Genomic DNA, 23,458 nt, shown 5'->3' with positions numbered 1-23,458 from the left:
TCTCGTTGGGACCGGGCACCCCCACAGTATGTGATGCTGCTCTGGCCAGGTTTCTGTTTCCCCATGTTCCTCTTTGAGACACGCACTGTCTACTGCACTGCTTCTAAGTGAACCACTCTGCAGCTTGGTTGTAAGCCACCAGAAGCTGCCACTGTGAGCGACCACTGGCTTAAAAGGCATCTTATGGCTAGGCACAGTTGACATACACCTTTAATCTCTTGGAAGGCAAAGGGAGATGGATCTCTTTGAGGTCAAGGATCTGAGGGAAGCCTCGTCCATACAGTGAGTTCCAGGGGCCAGGACATCATAGTGAGAACACCTGTGCACCTGTGTGTGTGTGAGACAGAGAGAGAGAGAGAGAGAGAGAGAGAGAGAGAGAGAAGAGGAGGAGGGAGAGAGAGAGAGAGAAGGAAGAGAAAGAGAGAGAGAGAGAGGAGGAGGAGGGAGGGAGGGAGGGAGAGAGAGAGAGAGAGAGAGAGAGAGAGAGAGAAGGGATAGCGCTGCTGACACATCAGAGGACAATTTGTGACTGCTCTCTCCTTCCCCCATGTGGGCCCTGGAGCTCAAAGTCAGGCTGTCAGGCTTGGTGGCAGGCACCCTCGCACACTGCTTCATCTCAGCAGCCCTCAGCTGAAGCCCTTAAGCGTTTTCAAAGTCTTCTTGATGGCTCTCTCTTCCTGGGGCCTAGACTTGGCCTTCTGTTTAAGTTTTGCTGACAGAGACTCTTAAAAAATGAGTCTGGGCCTTTTGTTTGTACGAATATCTGTGAACCACAAGTGTACAGCGCCCAGGAAGACCAGAAAAGGGCTTCAGATCACATGGGCCAGAGTTACAGGTGGCTGTGAGCCACTGTGGGTGCTGGGTTTGAAGCCTGGTCCTCTGCAAAGAGCTCTTAACTGCCGAGCTCACTCCAGCCCTCACAGAGAATCTTATAATCCTCTCCAATTCAGTCTCCCTTTTCCGGCAGACAGACAGAGGAATTTCAGTTTTTCGTTCTGGCTCTAACTATGATTTTAGCTTCAGTACTGTCATCTCACTAACCCATGGCCTAAGAAGCCGTCTGTTACAGCATAGGCCTGCTCAGCCCTGGTGCTCTCTACCGCTGTGCCTGTAGGGCAAGACTGGGCTTCTCAGCACTTCAACTCATCTGTCCAGCTGCTTCACAAGAAAACAAACTTTAAAATATACAAATATAAACATACAACACATAATATGTATTATATATTTATTATAAATAATATATAATATATATAATATATATCAAAGCCCAAAGTAAATGTTATATCACCGAGGTTCAATGCTATCAACATTTCTTATACATTTGCTTAACCTATCAATCTATCCCTTTTTCTTTTGGGAAGTGGTTGTTTCCTTTGAGACAGGGTTTCCCTGTGTAGCCTTGGCTCTCCCGGACTTGCTCTATAGACCAGGCTGACCTCCCTGAACGCACAGAGATCTGCCTGCCTCTGCCTCCCCAAGTGCTGGCCTTGCAGGTGTGCGCCTCTGCACCAGCTCATCTATCCCTTTTCTTTGCTTACATACTTCGGAGCAAATCCCAAAATATGACATTTAACTCTATCGTCACGCATCCCTTAAAACTCAATAAAAATGCAGCTGTAATTAACATTTCTTTTATTTTGAGACTTTTTAACACGTATATTACAGTCTGGTTATATACAGTAAGATCATAACTATAGTCTGTCTTATGAAGGCTGACAGGGGGGTATTCTGACAAGAATTCAATGCAACCAAGACAAACGGCACTTCCCAGATCGGCTGGGAACACTGCAGCAATCTCACCACCTTATGCTGCCGGCCTGCTCTCCTTGACAGGCTTTTCCACCTCAGCATCACCGGCCTTGGGGCAAAAGGTTAGTTGTGTCAGCCACTGGGGCATGCGCAGCCTGTTCACCAGACAACAGTGGTACCCACCCAACACACACCTTGTCTAAGTTAGAGCGGCAAAAGGGCCTTCGCCGTCACCAAAGGCCCCGGGGAAGGTAACCCTCACTAAGAGTGCCTGCTGGGAGGGGCTCCCCGTGGGCCCAGTGAGCACGGAGGGAAGCTCACTGCTAAGCAAGTGCTTTAGCCCCAGCCTCAAGTCACATTCATGCCAAACATCCGCAGGTCATGCCAAACTCTGTGAGCATTACCTCAGAGCCCCAGTGTGCAAAGAGGCCTTTCACAATGTGACTATAGTTCCAGCCAGCATCATCCAGTGGGCTAGCTCCAAGCTCACTCTCCCATACTGCTACACAGCACTTGCTCAAGGGAAACCTGCCAGATTGCCTCCCAGCCTGGAGTCCCGGCCTTGCCTGTTTGGGCACTTCTGAAGTGAAATCAACCACAGAACTTGAATGCCATGAAAGGCACAGTAAGAACAGCCAGCTTCTGAGTTGCAAAGTGGTTTGAAGGCAAAGGCTAGTTCACTCTGAAATGCAGAGTGCCAGCCTGCTAGCCCATGAAAGCCGACACCAGGAATGTCTTGGTAGCTGGAAAGTGCACAGCACCAAGATTATGGTCTTCTGTATTATTTTAAAAACAAAAATCAAAACACTACCCTGTACAATTATTAATACTAAATCAAATCAAATTTTAACCAAATAATCTAAAAGCTCCACATTGTGGCCTCACCACAAAGCTTTCCCAATTGATAAAAATAGACAAGCCTAGACGTTTATGATTAGGACATAATGAGCAAGAGCAATACAGATTTTCTAAGTCATGATTAGTAAATCCCTCTAAAAATGGACAGAAGAATATAATCACCACAAAGGGAAGCGGATGGCAAGCTGGACAGCCTGTCCACGGTGGACTGTGGAAAAGACCCGCTGTGGAGCCGAGCTTTGTCCGCGGCAGGTTAGTGGCGGCCGCAGCGAAGCGGCTGGTGCTGTGTCTCACACCATTTTGCTGGGACGGCCTACCAAGAGGCCAGAGGCAGGACGTACACCGACTAGGGTCTGTGCATGAGTGCAAGGAAGGTGTTTGTAGAATCTATGAAGAGCATCTGAAGAGAACGAATCCCAACAGCCCCATCACAGGAGACACCAGTCAGTTTGATTTCACGGACGCTCTGGCAGGTCTCAGCTGTCTTGTCTACCGCGCTGACACACAGACGCACCAGCCTTATAACAAACACAGAGAAGACCTATGTGTGCCTCCGTGATAGGCCCACCAGGTGGGGAAGTAGAGCTGGAAGCATTAGGGGCTGGACTGGGCACAGGTGCAGACAGCGTGCCACAGTGAATATTCTGCATGGTAGTGATCCTGCTTCCGTTCTGTTACACTAGGAACAACACTGAGCATGTGACACGTGAGTGCTCTTTTCCTTCTGAAGCCACCACTGCCCTTTGTTCCTTTTCTTTCTTGTTTTACGGAAACATCTTTACGATAATTCAGTTACAAAGTGCTTTTGCCTTTTAAGGTTGGTTCTGGTCCTTGAAACTGTTCCTGCCTGCTTTATAGCAGTGAGTGCACTAACCCTCCTGGGGGTGGGGTGGGGTGGGGGGTGACAAGGTTAGCTATGTCCTCTGAAAAAAAAGAACTGTTCGGTAGTGGTAAGAGAGGAGAGAGAAGCTGAGAGGCTGTTTAAATCTCAGGGTGTCGGTTTGCTGACCCTGACTGTCTGTTACTATCTCCCCCATGCCTGGGGCAATTCACTCTGCTCACATCTCTGTCAAATGCCAATCTATGCTCAAATATACTTGGAACTGGAAGGATCTATTTGCAAATGAGGACCCGCAAAGAAATTATCAGTTCCTAGTCAAATTATGTTCAAAGATCTACGGAAATAAACGTGCAGGCAAGACATAGAGACTCTATGCCCCAGGTTTACTTTTTAAGAATATTTCCTGCACAAAGAATAGTCTTCTCCTTTACCTTATAAAACAAACCCTAAAACTGCAAATTAAACGCCCAAGGGACACAGCCAAGGCCAGGCCTGCCTTCCCTCTGAAAACCTGCACCAGAAATGTGCACACTGCAGGACAGAGCCAGCACCAGCGCGCACACAGCGAGGAACTGCCTCAGAGCTTCGCACACGGAGAAAGCTGCACACTGAGAAAACCCCTCAGAGCACGTGGCTCTGGCATGCCTGGAAAGCTATAAGGCAGCCAGGAGCTGATGGCACGGGAGGACACTGACAGTCCGTGCAACACCGAGAAGGCCTTTTCCTACCGGAAAGCAGTATGGCGGGAAGCAGTACGGCGGGAAGCAGTCGCTAGTCCACCTCAGTCCAGGACAAGCGGAACGGCACACTGCACCTGCACACCTCATGCGGCTTTGAAGAAAGGCCCCACTCAGACTGCGACCCAGTGTTGAGCGCTGCCTGTCAGCTCCCCAGCAGACAGCTTATAGATCGAGGTTAATCCTCTTCGGCCGCAGCGGGTAGTTCCTTCTCTGGGCGCGGTCTGGAGCTTGCTTTCTCTTTAGCACCACGTTGGAGGCTTTCCTGGCAGCCGTCTCGGTTGGTGAGGTTTCTACCTGTGTGACAAGCTTGTCAGGCTTGGTCTCTGCTTTCCTGTGGCAGCCGGAGAAGACTTCCTGGTTGATCCTCTGCAGCTGGATGACAGGCTGCATCTTTAAAACCTGAGAAAAGCCGTCTCCTTGTTCGATTAACACGGGCAAAGCCTTGGGAAGGAAAAGCTCAGGTTGAATGTGAATCCACGGAGCAGACACACTGTACACAGACTGGACCCACTGCAGTTTAACTCTTTAACTCAAGCCTATCACTACGTCCTGCTTCCCTGCGGTTAAAGACATTTGGTTTTCTGTTTTAAGATCCCAGTTTAAGTGGAGGGATTTTTAACTAAAGGCTGAGACTCAGAAAATATGGCTCATCCTTCCAACTGGTGGCAACATTAAACCTAGCAGGAGTAACAGAAGTTCAGAGCTAAGAATTTAAAGCCCGGAAGTCCTGCTATTTGATAACATGTTTTAGGAATCTTGATAAGAAAAGGGACAGGCACGTAGTGACCGTAATGGATGGAACAGTAAGCATGTGGACCCTGGGGCTCTCTGCCTAAGACCTCAACCTTGGCCAGCCATGGTGGTACATGAATGACTAAAGCTAGTTTGAAGTCAGCCTGTGGAACACAGTGAGGCATTGTCCTCAAAACAGAAGAACTGAACTCCACTATTAGAACATGAAAAAACACCAGACAGGAAGTAAATGAGTGGTCCCATCTGTGTTTCAATAAAGCTTGGTTTACAAAAAACGAAGCAGGCTGAATGCCTGACCCACCAACTCTGGATCAAGACTAGGATAGAAGTAGTAAGATGATCAATTATCAGAAAGACATAAAAACCAAAAAAGAATGCTACAGAAGATGGATAGCAGAACTGGGGAGGTTCTGCAGGAATTTAAAAATAATTTCCAGGTAGCGGGAATTTGCTTTTGTGTTTAGGTAAAATAAATGTCCCACTAGAAACCCTGTATTATGACCTTGAGGCCCTCCAGCTGGAGGAGACTAACAGAGTAACTAAGAGCAAAAGCGCACGGCTATGGGACCACTCAGGGTACAGTGTGTGCTTCGCATTTGCCAGACCCGAGTTCAAGCCAGCAAAAAAGCAGAAACAAGAAAAGAACAGTTCCAAAGCCAGAGATCCTGGCTCAGGTACTTATTTGGGCTTTTAGTGCCTCCGTGTTCTCATCTACAAATTGGGGTTAACATATCTGCCTTGTTGGGTTAGTGTGAGGATTAAACAAGACAGTAAATGGAAAGCAGACACACGCTCCATAAATGTTACCAACAGCATCATCCCAAAGTGTCTGACAAGCTGCCAACACAGCTCACGAAGTGTGACCTCACGAGAGAAGCCAGACAGAACACATGGGCCTGCCAGGTAGACTGTGGCACACAGTAGTCACCTGATAACAGACCCCTGAGCACCCTCCTGCAGGCCCAAACACGCCTGCACCCTCGATGAGCGCCAACCTCTCCACTTTGTGTGTCAGCACAGCCCTTACCTTCATGGCACCGCTGATTTTCTTGGCTATGTCTTCTCCACGGCATTTCAGATTTTCCACCTGAGAAGCTGCAAGAAACCACCAAACAGTATTTTAGGTTCTTTATCTAATTGGCCAGTCATAAAGACATTTAGACGCAACACGGACAGAAATCTGTTAGGGTTTACCTTGTTCTAACCTACGAGTACTTTGTTCGAGGCAGGGTTTCTCTGTGTAGCTCTGCCTGTTCTGGAATTCAGTCTGCAGACCAGGCTGGCCTTAAGCTCACAGAGATGGGCCTGCCTCTGTCTCCCTAGTGCTGGGATTAAAGGTGTGCCCCCCCCCATTGCACCGCTGCTGAGTACTCTGTAATCTACCAAAGTCAATGTCCTGTTTAATTTGTCAGGATAAAAGAAAGGTCCAGGAGTACATCAGAGCATAACTCAACGGCGTGCACACAAGGCGGCTGGCTGGCTCCGAGCGGCCTCAGTGGTGTCCCGAGAGCACCCGCTATGCATTCTCTAGACGCTGCTGACACCTCAGCACATCATCAAGGGTTAAGACACATGCATTCTGTACCGCGTGTATAATCCTCCACACACACACACACAGTAAAAAAATAAAGCAAAACATCATCTAAACTTCGAATACAAGCACTCTTGTCCTGAGGCCACGCACACATATTATCTGGTGGAAAAAATTGTAGCTTTGGTTGCTAGAATACAAATGTCTTTTTCCTTCCCTGATGCTTCTGAGTGTGTGTTTATGCACGTGTATAATGTGTGTGCATGTGTGTGTGTATGTATGTGTGTGGGTGTGTACACGCATGCTTGCATGTGCAGATGCACACGGCGGACAGAGGTCACCATCAGGGGTCTTCCTCTGGCTCCGTCTTGCTTTCAGACAGCATCACTGACTCAGGCTGATAGGCTAAGAAGCCCATGGCTCCCACTGTCTCTGCGTCTCCAGTTTTTAACCTTAGCTCTAGGAATTCAGGTTCGGGTTGCTGTGCTTGCAGAGCAAGTGCTTTATCAACAGCTATGGCCTAGCCCTCTTCTGATGCAACATGTCTGAGGCTGAAGTACAGACTAAAGGACACAAGAGTATAAAGAGCACCAGTAAGGCCATATGGGCCGGAGGGAAAGCCAGCGTGTGTACCTCATAATTTAAAAAGAACCGCACAAGGAACTATACGAAACTATGCCAACTGGCACATGATGCATAAAGATGCAAACTGTGATAATAACAGTCAAAGGGGAGGGCAGAGCTATATAGAACAGTGTTAAAATGAGGCTGGTTTAAAGTTACACTGTTAAGACATGAATTGTGATCTCTAATGAAGCCACTAACCCTAAAAACAATTCAGAAAATAAAAGCAATATGCTACCAAAAGATCCAGTGCACAAAGGAGAAAGCGGACGACGATGGACAGAAGTGTGACGCTGCCGGACAACAAGCACAGGTGGAGCAAGCCCTCCCTCACCAGTCACGATCTCAAGTATCAACGGGGTCAACTTTGCTACTGAAAGGCACAACTAGAAGTGGCAGCGGGATGAAGAAGAGACGATCCAGTCAGGCCACACCACTACTGCCCTGTAAGCACCGCTGCCACAGAGCTGAGAATGAAGGGAAGGGTGGAAACACTCCACACAGAAGCCATCGTGGGACAGCTGAGGCTGGTGCTCAGCGGCAGGGCCTTGGGGGGGAGGGGGAGGCCCTGACAGTGACCCTCCTGCTGCATTAGAAGAGGAGATCCTGATGAAAAGGGGCACCTCATCCAGGAGACCTAACAACTTTTCCTTCCTTCCTTCCTTCCCTCCTTCCTTCCTTTGAGACAGGGTCTCTCTACATAGCCCCGGCTGTCCCAGAACTCACCATTCTAGGCCTAGCTGGTCTCAAACTCACAGAGATCCACTTGTCTCTTCCTTCCAAGTGCTGGGATTAAAGGCATGTACCAACACTCCTGGTGATTTAGCAACTGTAAACAGGTACACCAAGCAGAACCCCGAAATTCATGATAGCGGAGCTGACGAACTGAAGAGACCGTTTTACAGTAACAGCTGGCGACGTCAACAACGACGCTCTAAGGAGCTGCACGGCAGTGTGCACTCTCCTGTGCAGGAGGCCTTTTCCTCTCTGCAGGACTAGTGACTCACAGGTCACGTAACAACACGCCACTTCCAAGAGAAGGTTTTTAGGACAACTTGCATCCTCTCAGAAGCAAGCTGAGAGGTGACAGGGAGCTTAGAGGCCTCTGTCTTGAGGAGCTGAAGCCCCTTCTCCCAGGTCAACGATATTAGAAATCACAAGGGATACGACAGTGCTTATCATTTCAAGCTGTTAAATTTTGAGATAATTTATTAAGGAATATGTTAACTCCAACATTAGAGCAGTGGGTTTTCAAATCAAGGCATTTAGTCCTAAGTGTAAATTAAAGCCCCCGTGAGCGGCCATCTAGAGCATTCCAGTGCATCTAGAATGTCCCCAAAGGCCAACGTGTGAAATGCTTGATCGCCAGGCAAGCCCATGTGAAGGTCTTCAGGGTTCTGGGGTTTGTCCAATACATCTTGTTCCCCACTTTGCTCTCTCCCAGATAAAATACTTCTAAACTTAAAGAAGCAAGCTCAATTGTTGATCTGAACAAAACACAATAGACTGTCTTCCTTATGACTCCAGGATTTTTTGGATACTCTGTTGTATTCACAGTACACATGAAAACATAAGGCACATTTGAAAATAGTTTAAATGGGGGCTGGAGAGATGGCTCAGTGGGTAAGAAAATAGTTTAAATGTTTATCACCTGTTTATAGCTGTCACACGTATATATCGAGATGATGGTGGTTTTAAAAATATGTATGTGTATATGTATATATGCATGTATAACTTCATCAAGTTGTGCCCTGTACATTACTCTACAAAAGCACACACATGGATCTTCTTCCTCCTCCTCCTCCTTTGGTTTTTTGAGACAGGGTTTCTCTGTGTAGCCTTGGCTATCCTGGACTCACTTTGTGGACCAGGCTGGCCTTGGACTCACAGAGCTCCACTTCCCTCTGACTTCCTGAGTGCTGGGATTACAGGCGTGTGCCACTGTGCCCAACATGAATCTCTTACTTCTATGCCATAGTCTTCACTGTTGCTAAGGTTTTACTAGCAGCAGCTATCCCCCTTGACCTGTGAGGCCCTTCTCTAGGCTCCTCACAGATTGAGTTCTATCTATAACTAATACAGACAATTCCTAAAAGACCTCATGCCACTGTTTTGGCCTTTACTCTCCCCCTGCTGAGCAGTATCTGATCTTCATCTGCTGCATAAACAATGACAGCATAGAAGCCAAGAGTGCTTTGGACTTGTGTGTAAAATGGAGCTAGGCTCTCGGCTTGCATTCTGACAGACTTTCACACCCACCTGTGTGATGGGTTTTCTAAAGTTGGGCTAGACATATAAGACATTTACTGTCCCTGACATGACTACAAAACGCTTACACCATCCCTTACCTCCAGCATCCTCCAACTTCTTCAGAAAGGCCACTAGGGGGCAGTATGGACAACAATGAGAAGCCAGAATCTTGCTAATCCTTGAGGACTTCCTGGTAGGTAGACTATGATCTTTCTCTATTCATGGGGTCTTTTAGCGGTGATCACAGTACCCTGAGAGCAGGTGCTCAAAATCTATGACAGGACACAGAGATGGTAGTAGACTTCCTTAATCAAAGCAGGTGACATCACTCACAGAAGAACTGTATTGTGGAAAGTTTGTCTTAAACAGGGATATGATGCCAACATGGACTGGGGAGTACAGGGTCGGAGGCAGGGGGATCAGATGCATTCTGCCCAAATAAGGAAATAAATCAGAAACAGGAGAAAACAGGAACCAGGAAACATGGTCCACAGCAGGAGAGAAGTGAGGAAATTCCCAGGATAAAGGTGAAAGGATAGACAGGATGAAGGTGTTAGCAGGCGAGGGCAGCTGGTCAGGACTGGAATAGGAAGATGGGAGGTTCAAAACAAGACTGATGGACAACCTCAAGAGTTTGCCACACCTAGGAATTTACGATTCTGGGAGAAAATCAGAGCTAGACAGGACAGACCAGAGAGAGGCAACCGTCACCTGAGAAGGGGCAGCAACAGGCACTACACAGTGCGGGGCCAAACACACTGAGTTTCCAACAGAACAGCAGAGGTCAACGGTGAAGCTAGTGGACAGGCAGGCGGTAATGGCACACGCCTGTGATCCCAACACTTGGAGACAGAGGCAGGCGGAGGATCTTGGTGAGTTCCCAAAACACTGGGACTACATAGAAAGATCCTGTCTCAAAAAACAAAACAAGACTAAACAAAACAGAACACGAAGCTGGTGAGTACAAATGAGTTTTCTGAGGACCTGCCTATGACAGCACAGAAAGACAGACTCCCTCAAAGCCTATTCTGCTATACGAACTGCTGTGGACAACACACATCCTGTCATTCTCAGGCTATGTCAGAGCAGGCCTGAGGCCTCCTTTTACAAAAATCCTGAGAAAGGGAACTGCAACTGGGTAGAATTAGAACTCACTGAAATGCTATGTAACTCTCTAAAATATCACCTTCCCAGAAATCGTCCTCCTAAAAATGTAATTCACAAATGGGCAAAACTTAGCTCCAGCAAAATGAAAGTTTCCTGAGATTAAAAACTATGTCCAATACCACTGTAAAGTTAAATGTCTAACTAAGAATTTATACTATCTCTTCTTTTTCTAATTAAGTAAATCAAATCCTTTTCACTGGAAACCAAAACGTCTCTGCAATGCCTGGCGGTGCTCATCTTTAACCCCAGCACGGGAGGCAGAGGAGGTGGGCCTCTCTAAATGTGTGCTCAGCCTGGTCCACAAAGCAAGTCCCAGGCAAGCCAGATACATCTTCCCACGCGAATCTGTGGCATGGTGTCTCAAAAACAAAAATAAAAGCAAAAACCACAAGGCAAAACAAAGTCCAAGGTATCAATAACTCTAGGAATAGAACCAAAAAAAGATTTTTTCAAAAATAAAGACAAAAGGGAAGAGAAAGCACATACTGAAAAGTGAACTAACTATAAAGTCAGGCAAGGCGACATACGCCCGTGACCTCAGCACAGAGGCAAGGACAAGAGGACCATGCACCCTAAGTCATCCTGCACTGTACAGCAAGACCCAAAAACAAAACACAGAACTCAACAAAACTCTTTAAACACGTGGCATAAACATTTCCTGTGCTGGCAAGACAGTTCAGCAGAAAAGGCACTTGATGCCAATCTAAACAACCTGAGTTTGAGTCCCGGAACTTACGTGGTAGAAGGAGCAAACTGACTTCTGCAAGTTGTCCTCTGATTTCCACACGCATGCTGTAGTATGCACATGTGTATTCACAAACACACACAATAAATTGATGAACATTTTAAGAAGCTGAAAACATCATTTCCAGCATGAGTACTTGCTAAAGGAATTCCCAAGCAATAAGCTTTTGCCATACTCCCAGTGACTCTAAGTGACTGTCATATTTTATAGTGGAGAACACTGAAGCACCCCTGATACAGACTATTTGCTTTCAGAAGTCTCCCATGCTGGTGGCAGGCCCAGGCCATGGAAGAGACAGGATGGGTTCTCCTAGATGCATTCTCCTCCTCCACACACTCAACAAGAACGCTTCAAGACGCCGATGTGTGCCACTCTTATCAAGGTCAACAGAAAGTTCCTGAAGAACCGCACCTCACGGGAGCCTATGGGCCTGCTAGTTTACTAAGCACAATGGGGGAAGGATAAGATGTTTCAAGCCCAGAGCCAAATTATCCAACCCTTGTTAGCCCTTCCAGGTGTGTGCCCTCCTCTGTAAGTGACCTGACATCTTTGTGAGCATTAGATATGCTCTTTAAAATGTACAAGCTGACCCCAGCTTCTATCAACCAGAAAGCTAAAATTGCTGTCAGAGAGCATCTGAGGCCTACAGCTTTTCTGTCACCACCTGCTGGTACTTCTACTGATGAACATCTCAGTTTATGATTTTTTTCTGTTCTGCTGTCACAAATGCCATGAAGTTGTTACCACATTGCAACACGAAGTTTGCAGTAACCCAAAACTGAATTCCCGGCCACAGTCACTCATATTTATCGCCAAAACAAACTCTCTCTTACTCCCCTTAAAGTAAGTGCCCCACAGCCTAGATGCACACATGAACACTGACAGGTAATTAGCTGTGAGCGTCCACCCGCAGGCTCTGCAGTGCCTGAAACCAGACAGCACTACCTGAAAACAAGCCAGACAGCCTCAACTTGCAGGGCCACCCTAGAATTCAAGTGTCAACTGCAGAAAACTGAAAACAGCTCTGCCCTTACTACGTGCTAAATGCTGGGTAGTGGGAGAAGAGCCTCTCCACTCCAGGGGCTTCAAAATGACAAGAACCACATCTTATTGGTAAATAACAGCTTGCTGGGGGAAAGTCTACCCTTGAAAAATGTGGAAGTTCAAAACCCCTGAGACACTCTTCCCTAGCTCCTGCTCTCTAAAACAGAGGGAAATGAAAAAGTGGAAACGAAAGATTGGGTAATAAGCCCAGTTTTGCTTCCGGGTCACTGCGCTAACTAAACAAGGGAACATGAACCTCCAAAGCCTGCAAACTCGGCAGAAATGCGCCGGCTGCGAGCTTCCCATTTACTTCCACCTTATTTCCTGAGTGCCAACAAACGAGCATGCACAGAGGGCACCTGGCTTGTACGGTTTCTAGGGTGGAAATCAATGCCACCAACACCTTGCATGAGAAGTGAGGAGGGAAACCAACGTTTCTTCTGAAGACAAACAGGTTTCAGATCTGTGACCCCAGGCACCCCACTCTTCTACAGCATGGGGTGTCAGTCTCCCTTTGGGCCTGTCAAGATCCTAACGCAGGGCTTTTTATCTAGCCTCAGGCAGGTGACTAATCTCATTACTTTTGTTCCACAGTCTCTTGAGTTCTTTCCTCAGGAGCTTTGCCTAAGCTCTTTCCTCCGCTTCAGGGTTATTCTCCTGATAGTAACCGTGTAAGTTCCCAGCCGCTTTTGCCACAGAAGTTTCTTCTCACCTGCACCCTGTCCTAGCCTCATGCCACCCACCTACTGTGAACCAGGCACTGCTCCCTGAGTCACACTGAGGCAGCCGCACTCGGAGCAGAGGCAGACTGATGCCTCAGCATCGCAACAGTGGTAGGACTTCTTTAGAACACCAACCAGCGCAACCTGACAGGAGCATTTCTTTACACAGAGCCCCGGGAAGGAACAGTGGCTACCAACTTCACTCTGTAAACCGGAAGGAGCTGATGGGCCTCAGAAGGGTAGGAAGTGGAAATCATCAGCTTCCTAGTTTAAACCAAGGGCTGAGGAAGCTGGAAAAAAACCTGGCATCACCAGCAAGTGTACCTGAAGTACACAGAAGTGCCGGGAGACAGGTGACACCCCAGGCCTGGGCACTGACTAGTGTCCAGATGCACCACCTCCAATGTCACAATGCACAGAGCCTCTGCTGCCACATACAGGTGGCCCGTGCTGTGGGCTGCTCCTGACCAGGTGAAGCAGAAGCCAGAGCACAGAACGTTCTAATCCAAGGAGCCTTCAGACCAGAATTCTAAACATGTGAGGAAAAGGCAGCCACAGGAGATCATCAGTGCAGGGAATGTGAGAGGGAAGAGCTTACTTCACAGATAACACAGTAAGCCAAGCTGTGTGGATCCTTCAGATCCGGCTACATACCCTGGGACTGCAGATGGCATGTGGGTAACATGAACGCTGAGCAGGCATGAGGACCTGGGTGTGGGCCCCCAGCATCAATGCAAACGCTGAATTCGGCAGTACGTCTGCAACCCCAGCATGGGGAGGCAGGGACAGGAACACCCTCCGGGCCCTGGCCAGCCTGACTGAACCAGGGATCTCCCAGTTCAGTTAAAGGATGGTGGCATCAGTGAGGGGCAGGCTGGCCAGGGGTCTAAGGGACTCTGACACAGGCTGACCTGTGCAATCTCTCTAGTGAGGTAGCAGTGTGAACACACAGTTACGTGAAGGGAGAGGATCAAGCAGGTATCTTCACGCACAGGCCCGTCATGTGCTTGGTACAGTGTGGAATGCAGTGTTGAGCATGTGAAAGAGTCCTGGGAGAGAAGGTTACGCGTGTGAAACACCAGGCCAAGCACAATCGCACACAAAGCTGTGTGGCAGAAGGCCATCACAATAAAAAAAAATCACAGTTTCACAGAACAAGGGCAGGGAGCTGGAGATGGCTCAGCAGCTTCCAGCTCAAACTGCGCCTGCAGAGACCTGAGTTCAATTTCTAGCACGCACACTGGGCAGCTCATAGACACCTGTAATACAGTTCCAGGGGAATGCAAATTCATGTGCACACACCCCCACATACATGATTTTAAAATATAAATTAAAAAATCTTTAAAGAAATGAAAAGAACAGAGATAATGAATTCAACATATTCAATATGATGAAAGCAAATAAAATTTAAGAGCAAAGATGAAATAGAAACTCAGAGCTAGCACTTCACAACCTTTATCCAAGGTGCCTAAAAACTACAAGCAAGAAGCACACCCAAAGGCTGGAGAGATGGCTCAGTGCCTAAGAGCACTGTCTGCTCTCTTAAAGAACCTGGGTTCAATTCTCAGCACCCACATGGCTGCTCACAACTGTCTGTAACCCCAATTCCAAGGGATCTGACACCTTCAATCAAATAAAATTAAATAAAAATTTATTTAAAAAAAAAGCACACCCAAAATGAAGGCAATACATGAAAAACAATAGTTATGTCAGAATTTTGAAAACTGGATTGATAAATCTAATTAATCACCAAATACAAAAAATGTAGCTAATGGTGGTTTATCCCTATAATCCCAGCACTGAGAAGGTGGAGGAGGAGGAGCATGAGCTCAAGAATAGCCTGGGCTACGTAATAGGACCCTGCTTCAAAAAACAACAAACAAAGGCCCACTAGGAGTGTAGCTCCATGGCAAAAGCACTTGTGTTGCAGGGACAGGGCTGAGCTTCCATTCTCAACACGACAATCAAAAAGTCCTAACAGGTGAATGTTATATGCTCAACCAGAACTAAAACAGAAGACTAGGGGTGGGGGTATACTTATCAATAGTCAGTGCACAAAGAGCCATCTCTTGCACAAGAAGCGTGTCACAGGGCTGCATAAAGTCGAGTAACTTCATTAGAACAGATACAACTTTACAGGGGATATTAAAAGAACAGAACAGAGCATCACTTGCAACCTGGGAGACTGAAGAGAGAACCCTGAATCCACACAGCAGAGGGCAGCCAAGGCAGGGCTTGAGAAGACAGACCTGGGATTGGAAACTAGAATAAGCAAGTTCCACAGGACAAGATTATGGTCTGAATCTAAAGTGTGACTCACCAGCTATGACCTTAACTGTACTCATCAACACTGTGACTGAATTAAACGAATTCAAGAGGATAAATAGATCAAAAATGTACAAAACCAGGAACCACATTACAGACTCTGAGATTATGAAAACAAAAACTAAAACAGCAAAACAAACAACAAAAGAGAAAGAAAATCGAGTTCCCATTAGTGGAAGCACAGAAGCAGCCAACACCTGAGTGCATATACCAAGAGGGGACACTTGCAGAACAACAAAGACTGTCGCAAAATCTAAAAACAAGTGCTAGGTGCCAGCTGTGGAGGAGAGGGCTCACACAGCTGGGGACGCTTCAGCGGCAGCTTCATTTTCATTCTTACCTGGGTCAGGGTCACATTTCAGGTCCAAGGGCTGTACAACAGGGCAATACTGCTTCTAAACACAACACAAATCAGTTAATTTAGACCTGTGATGCCTCAGGTAAATAAGCATCTCTTTCAGCCAGTGTGAGAAGTATTCAGTCAACAATGCTAGCCTCAGGGCTTCTCGTTTTGGACCCTGAACTCTGTCTGCAGGGAAAGTGTCATTAGGTTTTAACACCTTTTATGTACTGCCATCTGCTGCACACAGTGAGAAGTAGCCAAGTGACGGCATCGTGGTGTTTAAAATACAGGGCTCTGGCCACAGTGTGGCAGAGCTCATTCAGCACAAATGTGTGGAACTCAGAATTCCTATTTCCACAGAAACTGTTTGAAAACGTGGCTAGACTGCCACACCAGCCAATTACTGTCCACACCTGTGGCACACAGGGACAGCTGGACATTCACAATCAGGCGAAAGGAAAAGGGAAATGTTCCTTCTTACTCAATGACAACCGGAGCCGAAAGTATAAAAAATTGGCAACAGCACACTAATGCTCTCCAGTTTTGTGTCTCCACTGTCTGCCTAACTAGTGTCAGGGGTTTTTTTAGGGAGGTCAGCAAGGAGGGAGGCACAAGACAGTCAACACACTGCAAGCTTTTCTCCTGGAGTCTGGGAAGGGCTTTCTGTAGGGACGAATGCTGTGGAAAGATGAAGCATTCGAGGATTTCTTTTTCCCTGTCACAATATGACTCTGAATGTTTAGCTCAAATGCAGGCCTGTAGTGCCCCAAACCGTGACTGAGGCAGAGACTACTGGAAGAGCCACACTTTTAAAGTCTAAAAGGACCGTGCACTCTAAAGCCTGCATAAAGCCTGCTTCGTGGGGCAACACCATCCCAGCAAGCCACCCCAGCCAATCACTCCGGTCCAACTGCCTGTGGCCCTGCCTCATTTGCATTAGGTCTCAGGTCTAATCTGCCTATGCATTTGTTCCAGTTTTAATAAATGTGCCATGTGACAGGCATGGTGACAGACACCTACAGGGAAAAGCAAGCCTATGTAAACAGCCGAGACAGCCAGCTGTGATCCCAGCACACAGAGGTGAGAGGTGGAGGCTGAAAGATCAGGTAAGTTGATCCAGTTTTTTACGTGGTACGATGCTGTGTACGGATTTAAACAGAAACATCTTACCAGACTCTCATGCTGTGCTTTCAAGGTTTGGATGAGGCTCTCGAGGATCCTTCGGGGGTACTGCCTCCGTTTTGTTGCCACATCTACTATGAGCTCATCAAACTCATCTTCAAGCACTTTGATGTCGGAATCTATTTCAGAGAAGTCCCTTATTAGTTTGGAAATATTCTATAAGCTCAATTCAAAAAATAATTAAAGAAAACAGCATGGCAAACCAATAGAGTCCCCTCATCCTGTGCCGATCAATTATCAAGCACAGAAAACACAAAGACATACAGCACAGTCCCCAGAAACAGGCACTAGTAACTTGACAAATGCAACAAGGTATAAAGACAAAGGACACCGGATCAGTGGGAGTTAAAGAACCAACATTAGGCCTGAAATCTGGGTGTAAACCGAGGCACTGGGTGAGCAGGATCTTTGGGAGAGGAAACTGTACAGCCAGAAGCCATCTAAATGGCATAGGGTGAGTGACAGGGAAAGGGCTGAGGTACAGCTCGGCACGACCAAATGTGCTTAGAATGCGCAGGGCCCTGGGCTCTGCCCCTTCCCCAGTAGTGAAGGCATCTCAAGCCATGGACAACCTTTCAGTCAACCTGTGACAGCAGCAGTGAGAAGCCAGGCAGGAAAAGCGAAAGGCATGTGACCTGGGGCTTTCTCATTCAGCAACAACTGTTTACCCAATGGTGGATCTCAGCTCGAAAGGAATGACTACCCAGGGAGGATGTTACTCAGAAAGTCTAGGATAGGGCGCAAAAATGAAGCACCCAGAAGAAGTGAATGCACACGGATGCAACTGGCCTCATTTTGATAATAAATTTAGAGTGAAAATACTGGGCTGGGATAAAAGCATCCGCTTAGCATTGTAGGGATGTGCACTCTGCCCAGCACTGAGAGAAAAAGTAGGAATACTAAGTAGCTATGAGTGCCAAGTCCTCGGGTAAGCGCTCACACCACGAGCTCAACTCTGCCAGCCTACACTAACCTCATGGACTAAGCTTTTCAAGCAGCCTGATGATGGCAGCCTGATGTTTCTGAAACACTCTGGGCGCTGGCTGGTATGCGCACTCCAGCATACAGTGTGCAGCAGCTGCGGCCTCTCCTGTAGCAAATATTCACTGAGTCTACTCAGTGGCTTGCGTGAAGGATATCTGAGGAAGCTATGGAACTCTCACTTGGACACGCTCTGAAATAAGGAGCTTTACATTTTACTATGTTCATTTGAAAGTGACGTCACTAGCCTACAAAGGACAGCACACAGATTACAGAAGTTCTTTTTAAAAGTGTGTATGTGTATGCTAGCAGATGGTGCAAGCGTGCAGGGTCAAGTAATAGCTCTGAGGAATCCATTCTCTTTCCACATCTACCCGAGCTTTTCTTCATCCTTTTACTATGTAAACCTAAAATCTGTTTTGGTAATGTTACATAGACAGCTAATATAGTCCCAAGTAATAGACAAGATAATCTTATAGGCAACGTACTCTCCTGCCGTTGAGAAGAAAAGCTACAGGCACAGAATCACTGTTGGCCTGAAATCAGCTCCAACAATAGGACAATGTGAACACAACGCTGTGACTCTCAGCAGTGATGCTGATCAGCCCCGAGTGATGTCACAGAGAGACAGCTGGCACATGTGGCCCGTCAGCACAGCCCTTCTCTAGACAGCACTGCAGATCGGGGCTGCCTGTCTCTCTTCTCTAACTGAGCGTTCCCTTCCTATTGGTACTTCCTTCCCATTCTGGCCTTTCTCTTAACACTCTGCCTTCTTTAGGCATGCTAGCACCATTAGTAAGGCACAATGAAATCTAAGCTGGTATGGTGGCTCATACCTTTAATCCCAGCATTGGGGAGGCAGAGACAGATGGATCTCTGAGGCCAGCCTGGTCTATAGAATTCTAGGACAACCATGGATACAGAGAGAAACTTTGTCTCAAAAACAAAACAAAACCTACAAAGACAAACTAAGTCTTGGGGTAAGGAAACACTGGTCTTAAGAACAATAAGAGGAGGCATGTTCTGAAGGCACCCTCTGCATGGCACCCATATGGTTTAACGTTACACGTAAAAACACTTCACTATCTATTATAGTATCATCTAAGCAAACACATAACCTGCATTACAAGGAAGTACAGGACTCTTCTGGGCCTATTTTTTTTAAAATGGAGATAATTCTACAATACCTTCCAAAAGCTTACTGACAAAGCAACTGAAGGACAGATGAAAGACCTTTTAGGATATCATCAGATAACATACAGATCAAGGTAACCACGGAGTTTCTCTTGGGTTGTGTTCAATAATCTACATTACTTTCTTCTTTTTACTCCATAATTGTCTTTTAAAATAACATACTGAGGCCAGTGAAATGTAAAAGTAAAAGTGCTTGCCAGCAAACCCGAGGACCTGAGTCTGATCCTGGAGCCTCCTGATGGAAGAGAAAAACAAGTCCTGAGAGCAGCCCTTTGCTCTCCACATGTGTGCCACGACACACACATCCCCACACAGGAAATAAAGTGCTCAGAAGAGAAGGGGTTTTCCTTCTACTGCTGTGAATCGACACCACTGTTACAGCAGAAAGGTATCCTGGGAGGGAATACCGCAAAGTCATAGTGTACAGCAAAGCGCACACAAAAGACTTACTGGAAGGAAACACAGCGGGGGAAGCAGCAAAGACCTGTGGAGGAGCAGGCTTCTGGGGCAATTCTTTCCAGGGGAGCCTGATCTTGGGGAAAGCTCAGGGGCTGGTGAACTGGCTTCCACAAACAGGACCTGGAACCTTAGTGCAAACTCAAGCAACAGGGAGGACTGGCAGGTGCTAGACAAGTTTCGCTCCATCTGTGTGCAGACCTCCAAGCACCCTTTCTGGCCAAATAAGCTCACCCCGGCATTAGAACACAGCCTACACTGGGCCTTAGAAAAACATCACAAGAGCACCCAGGAAAAGCAGTCTGTGTCCACATCCCAGGTTCCCACAGACTGCGCCCCCTGCTATCAAGGACCCACATGCCTTGCACCAGCCTGCCTGCAGCCATCGGCCTGGCAGAGCTGGTCAATTTGGCATCTTCCCTGGCTATAGCCTCCTCCAGAAACACAGACTTGCCCAGTGTAGAAAATATGATCAAAGTTACCTCTGAGAAGTCCCAGAATATGTCTCTAGAACTTTGCTAGGTTGTCTAGTCCATCAAGTTTGCCCAGGCTACCCAGATCACCCAGATATCCTCAGAGAAGCACAATAAATCGTCACAAATCTTGGACTCAAAAACTCAGAGATCCACATGCCTCTGCCTGGAGACCAGGAATGCAGTTTACTCTTACCTAGATTTTAGCAAGACAGGGCCAAGAAGGCTACCATCTGAAGGGAAGTGAAGTCTGTCTAGGCACCAAGCACATCCCCCACGCCCCAGCTTTAGGGAGCCAAAGAAGAGTGAGTGATGTTGTCCTACAGCTTCCACAGGGCCTGCACTAGCTTGTAGCATGGCAGGGCCTGGCACTCTAGCATCAAGGGGCTTACAACCATGACTAAGGCAACTCTTTTAATTGGGGATTAGTCCATTACCTTCATGGTGGGGAGCACATGACATGCATGCAGACACTGGAGTAGCTGAGCTACATCTGGAGCTACAAAGCAGAGAAGGGGAGACTGGGCATGGCATGGGCTTTTGAAATCTCAAAGCCCATCACCCCCGGTGGTGGCCAGATCTCCTAATCTTTCTCAAATAGTGTCATTTTTTTTCTGATAACTATGAATTCAAATAAATGAGCCTAGGCAGGTCACTTTTTTTTTTTAAGATTGATTGATTGATTTAGTATGCAGTGTTCTGCCTGCAGGCCAGAAGAGGGCACCACATCTCGTTATGGATGCTTACCAGCCACCATATGGTTGCTGAGAATTGAACTCAAGACTTGGAAGAGCAGTCAGTGCTCTCAACCTCTGAGCCATCTCTCCAGGCCTCTCCCACAGGGGGGTCCATTCTTATTCAAACCACCACATTATAAAATAACATTCAGAATAAAGTTAGCAGCCAGAGCTGTAGTGGCCCATGCCTTTAATCCAGGCAGAGGCAGAGGCATGTGGATCTCTGAGTTTTTGAGGCCAGCCTGGTCTACAGAGTGAGTTCCAGGACAGCCAGAGCTACACAGAGAAACCTTGTCTTGAAAAACTAAAACAAGTAAGTAAATAAATAAACAAATGAAGAAAGAAAGAAGTTAGATGCAAAAAAACAACCTCAGAAATTAACAACAGAGGAAAAAGTTAAGTCACATACCCATAATACAATGATCTACAGCTTCCTGCCAGGCCTGTCCATTAATGCTGACATTCTCCTGCACAGCCAACTCAAACATCTGCAAAATATTCACAGCAGCCAAGTCAGCAAAAGTGATTCGAAATACTGAATTCAAAAATGTTTGCAAAACAATACTGAAATCTGTGTAACAGAAGGAAACAATGAAAAGTTAACTATTAGGAGAACAGGGGAATACGCATACCATGCAGCAGTGACTGCAATGGCTCTATTAGGGCCAGTTCATCCGCGTGACACAGAAGCAACAAACAACAGCATGGTGGACTGTGGAGTACAGAGGCTTCGGGTTCCACCACGTGCTCCCTGAAAGTCAGTCATTTCAAACAGGACTTAATATGCGCTATTGTTTGAAATGTTTTCAACAAGCATGTCTTTGGCACCACTTAAGTATAAATGACTGGTAATTATGAGCTATAATGCATATGCCATACGAGCATCTTATAAAAAACGGCTGCAACACAGCCCAGCGGACAAGACTTGCCAGCATGTGCAAGGCTTTGCATTCAATCCCCAGCACTAAAGGAGAAAGAGCTACTCTATAGGGTAAGATTCTTACTATATTAAACTTGAGGGTTAAATGCAAGCACAAATTACCTTTGAAATTCTCATTGCAGCTCCACCAGCCATTTTAACAAGTTACTGTATTGCTCAGTTTTTTCTAGAGGTATATCAGCATAGTCAAAGCTTCTCTACGAAGGTTTACTTTTAATTCTCTTTAAGATCTCATCCAATAGGCTAAGAGATTAAGGCACATTTGTCTTTTTCTGTATGCAGATGTTCTAAGTATCTTAGCATTTTCTAGAATCAGACAAACCCTCTTATTTATAGCCATCTCCAAAAATAACTACTAAAAATGTTATGAGACATTTCTCTTCTTGCCTTAGTTCTCAGGAGGGTATAACATAGGAGCTACCATACACAAACTGGAATACAGAATTATAATCGAAGGAGGGTTTCATTATTCTTTCACTTAACCTGTCTAACAAGCTACAAGAACGCCTAACAGTAAGCCACACCTGCAGCCCGTTCCTCTTTTTTTTTGTTGTTTTTTTGAGACTGATAACCTATTTTTACTCTGCACTGTTTTCATTTGGTCACAAATATGCTGTATTACAAGCTCGAAACTTTCACCTACATATAGGCTAGTGTCTGCTAGAATAGAAGCAATCCCTCAAATTTTAGTGTCTTTCCCCAGAAACCATCATACTCAGAGTTTTTGCAAAATACAGGAGAAAGGCAAAGTGGGTTACAAGGGCCAATGGGGTAGGGACGGAGACGGACACACACACACACATACACACACACACACACTCTCTCTCTCTCTCACTCTCGTGAGAGTACAGTCTACATGGCCCTGACTGGTCTTGAACTCATAGAGATTTGCATGCCTCTGCCTTTCGAATGTTGGGCGTGCACTGCCATGTACAGCTAGACTAGATCTTAGTGAAATCTAGTGGCACTACATCAAGACAGCGTCTTCATCTATTTTCGACTTAAAATATTTTTGCTGCATTCACAAGATGTTACAAAACAACAACAACAAAGCAAAAACAAAAACAAAAAACCACAAAGACCAAAAAACTAGCCAGTGATTAACTCCAAGGATTACCGCTTCCTGGGGAATTTCTCATACCCGACGGTAAACCTGTGCTGCTCCAAAGAAGCGCCACTTTGTCGTTACTGAGCACTTAAATTACGGCTAGTAACAAAGATGTTTTGTAAAACATGAGCCATCAGATTTGAAAGCTTAGTATGACAGCAAAATGGTCACAGTTCTATGTATAGTACTGTACATACTAAAATACACGGGTACGCTATTGCCGCCTGTTTCTCAAGATCACATTGAGTGACACAAGCACCCAGGAGGCACTAGCATCTAGTTGCCTTCCCTGGCATTTCCCACGTCAAACTGGGGCATCGCTCAATCCGCGGAGACCTGACTTGGAACCTAAGCCTGGAGCCAGGCTGAGGGGAGTGAGGACCGGGAAGGAGGCGGCCGGTCCGTACCCACTGTGCGTCCCGCAGCGCGAGCTCTCGGATGTTCTCCGGAAGCGCGGGCCCGAGCTCCTGCACGAAGCGACCGCACATCTCCATCACTTCCACCACCGCCCTCTTCAAAGTGCAGCGCACTCGGAAGTCCTCGAGGGGAGAGGGGGATGCTGTGGCCTGGGAGTCTGAGGCGGCCCGGGCATTTTGATCCTGCGGGGCGGAGACGAGCACTGGTTCAGGAACGCCCGCCATCTTCCCGGTTTAAATTGAAGCGGGGGACAATGAGACCGGAAAAATGCTTTCCTC

At 46.8% G+C, this 23,458-nt stretch overlaps 1 protein-coding gene across 1 annotated transcript; it reads right to left on the bottom strand.

The window, feature by feature from the left end:
• Positions 1–1,211: 1,211 nt before the first annotated feature.
• On the bottom strand, positions 1,212–23,441 carry Nsl1 (NSL1 component of MIS12 kinetochore complex). The gene is made up of 6 exons (XM_021651061.2): positions 23,171–23,441; positions 21,125–21,203; positions 16,863–16,993; positions 15,690–15,744; positions 5,969–6,036; positions 1,212–4,629 (listed from the first exon to the last, which is right to left on the bottom strand). The coding sequence occupies exons 1-6, from the start codon at positions 23,402–23,404 to the stop codon at positions 4,351–4,353; spliced, it is 846 nt and encodes a 281-aa protein (XP_021506736.1). The 5' UTR covers positions 23,405–23,441; the 3' UTR covers positions 1,212–4,350.
• Positions 23,442–23,458: the final 17 nt, after the last annotated feature.

The sequence above is a fragment of the Meriones unguiculatus genome, chromosome 11 (assembly GCF_030254825.1).
Source record: "Meriones unguiculatus strain TT.TT164.6M chromosome 11, Bangor_MerUng_6.1, whole genome shotgun sequence".
Taxonomy (NCBI): Eukaryota; Metazoa; Chordata; class Mammalia; order Rodentia; family Muridae; genus Meriones; species Meriones unguiculatus.
The sequence above is the reverse complement of the archived record's forward strand: the minus strand, read 5'-3'. Positions and strand labels throughout refer to the sequence as shown.

Coding starts and splice junctions, on each gene's coding strand:
- Nsl1 (XM_021651061.2), bottom strand. CDS start 23,404: ATGGCGGGCGTTCCTGAACCAGTGCTCGTCTCCGCCCCGCAGGATCAA. Junction 16,994..21,124: donor TGTAGATCATTGTATTATGG/GTATGTGACTTA, acceptor TCTCTGAAATAG/ATTCCGACATCAAAGTGCTT. Junction 4,630..5,968: donor AAATCAGCGGTGCCATGAAG/GTAAGGGCTGTG, acceptor TTCCTTCCCAAG/GCTTTGCCCGTGTTAATCGA.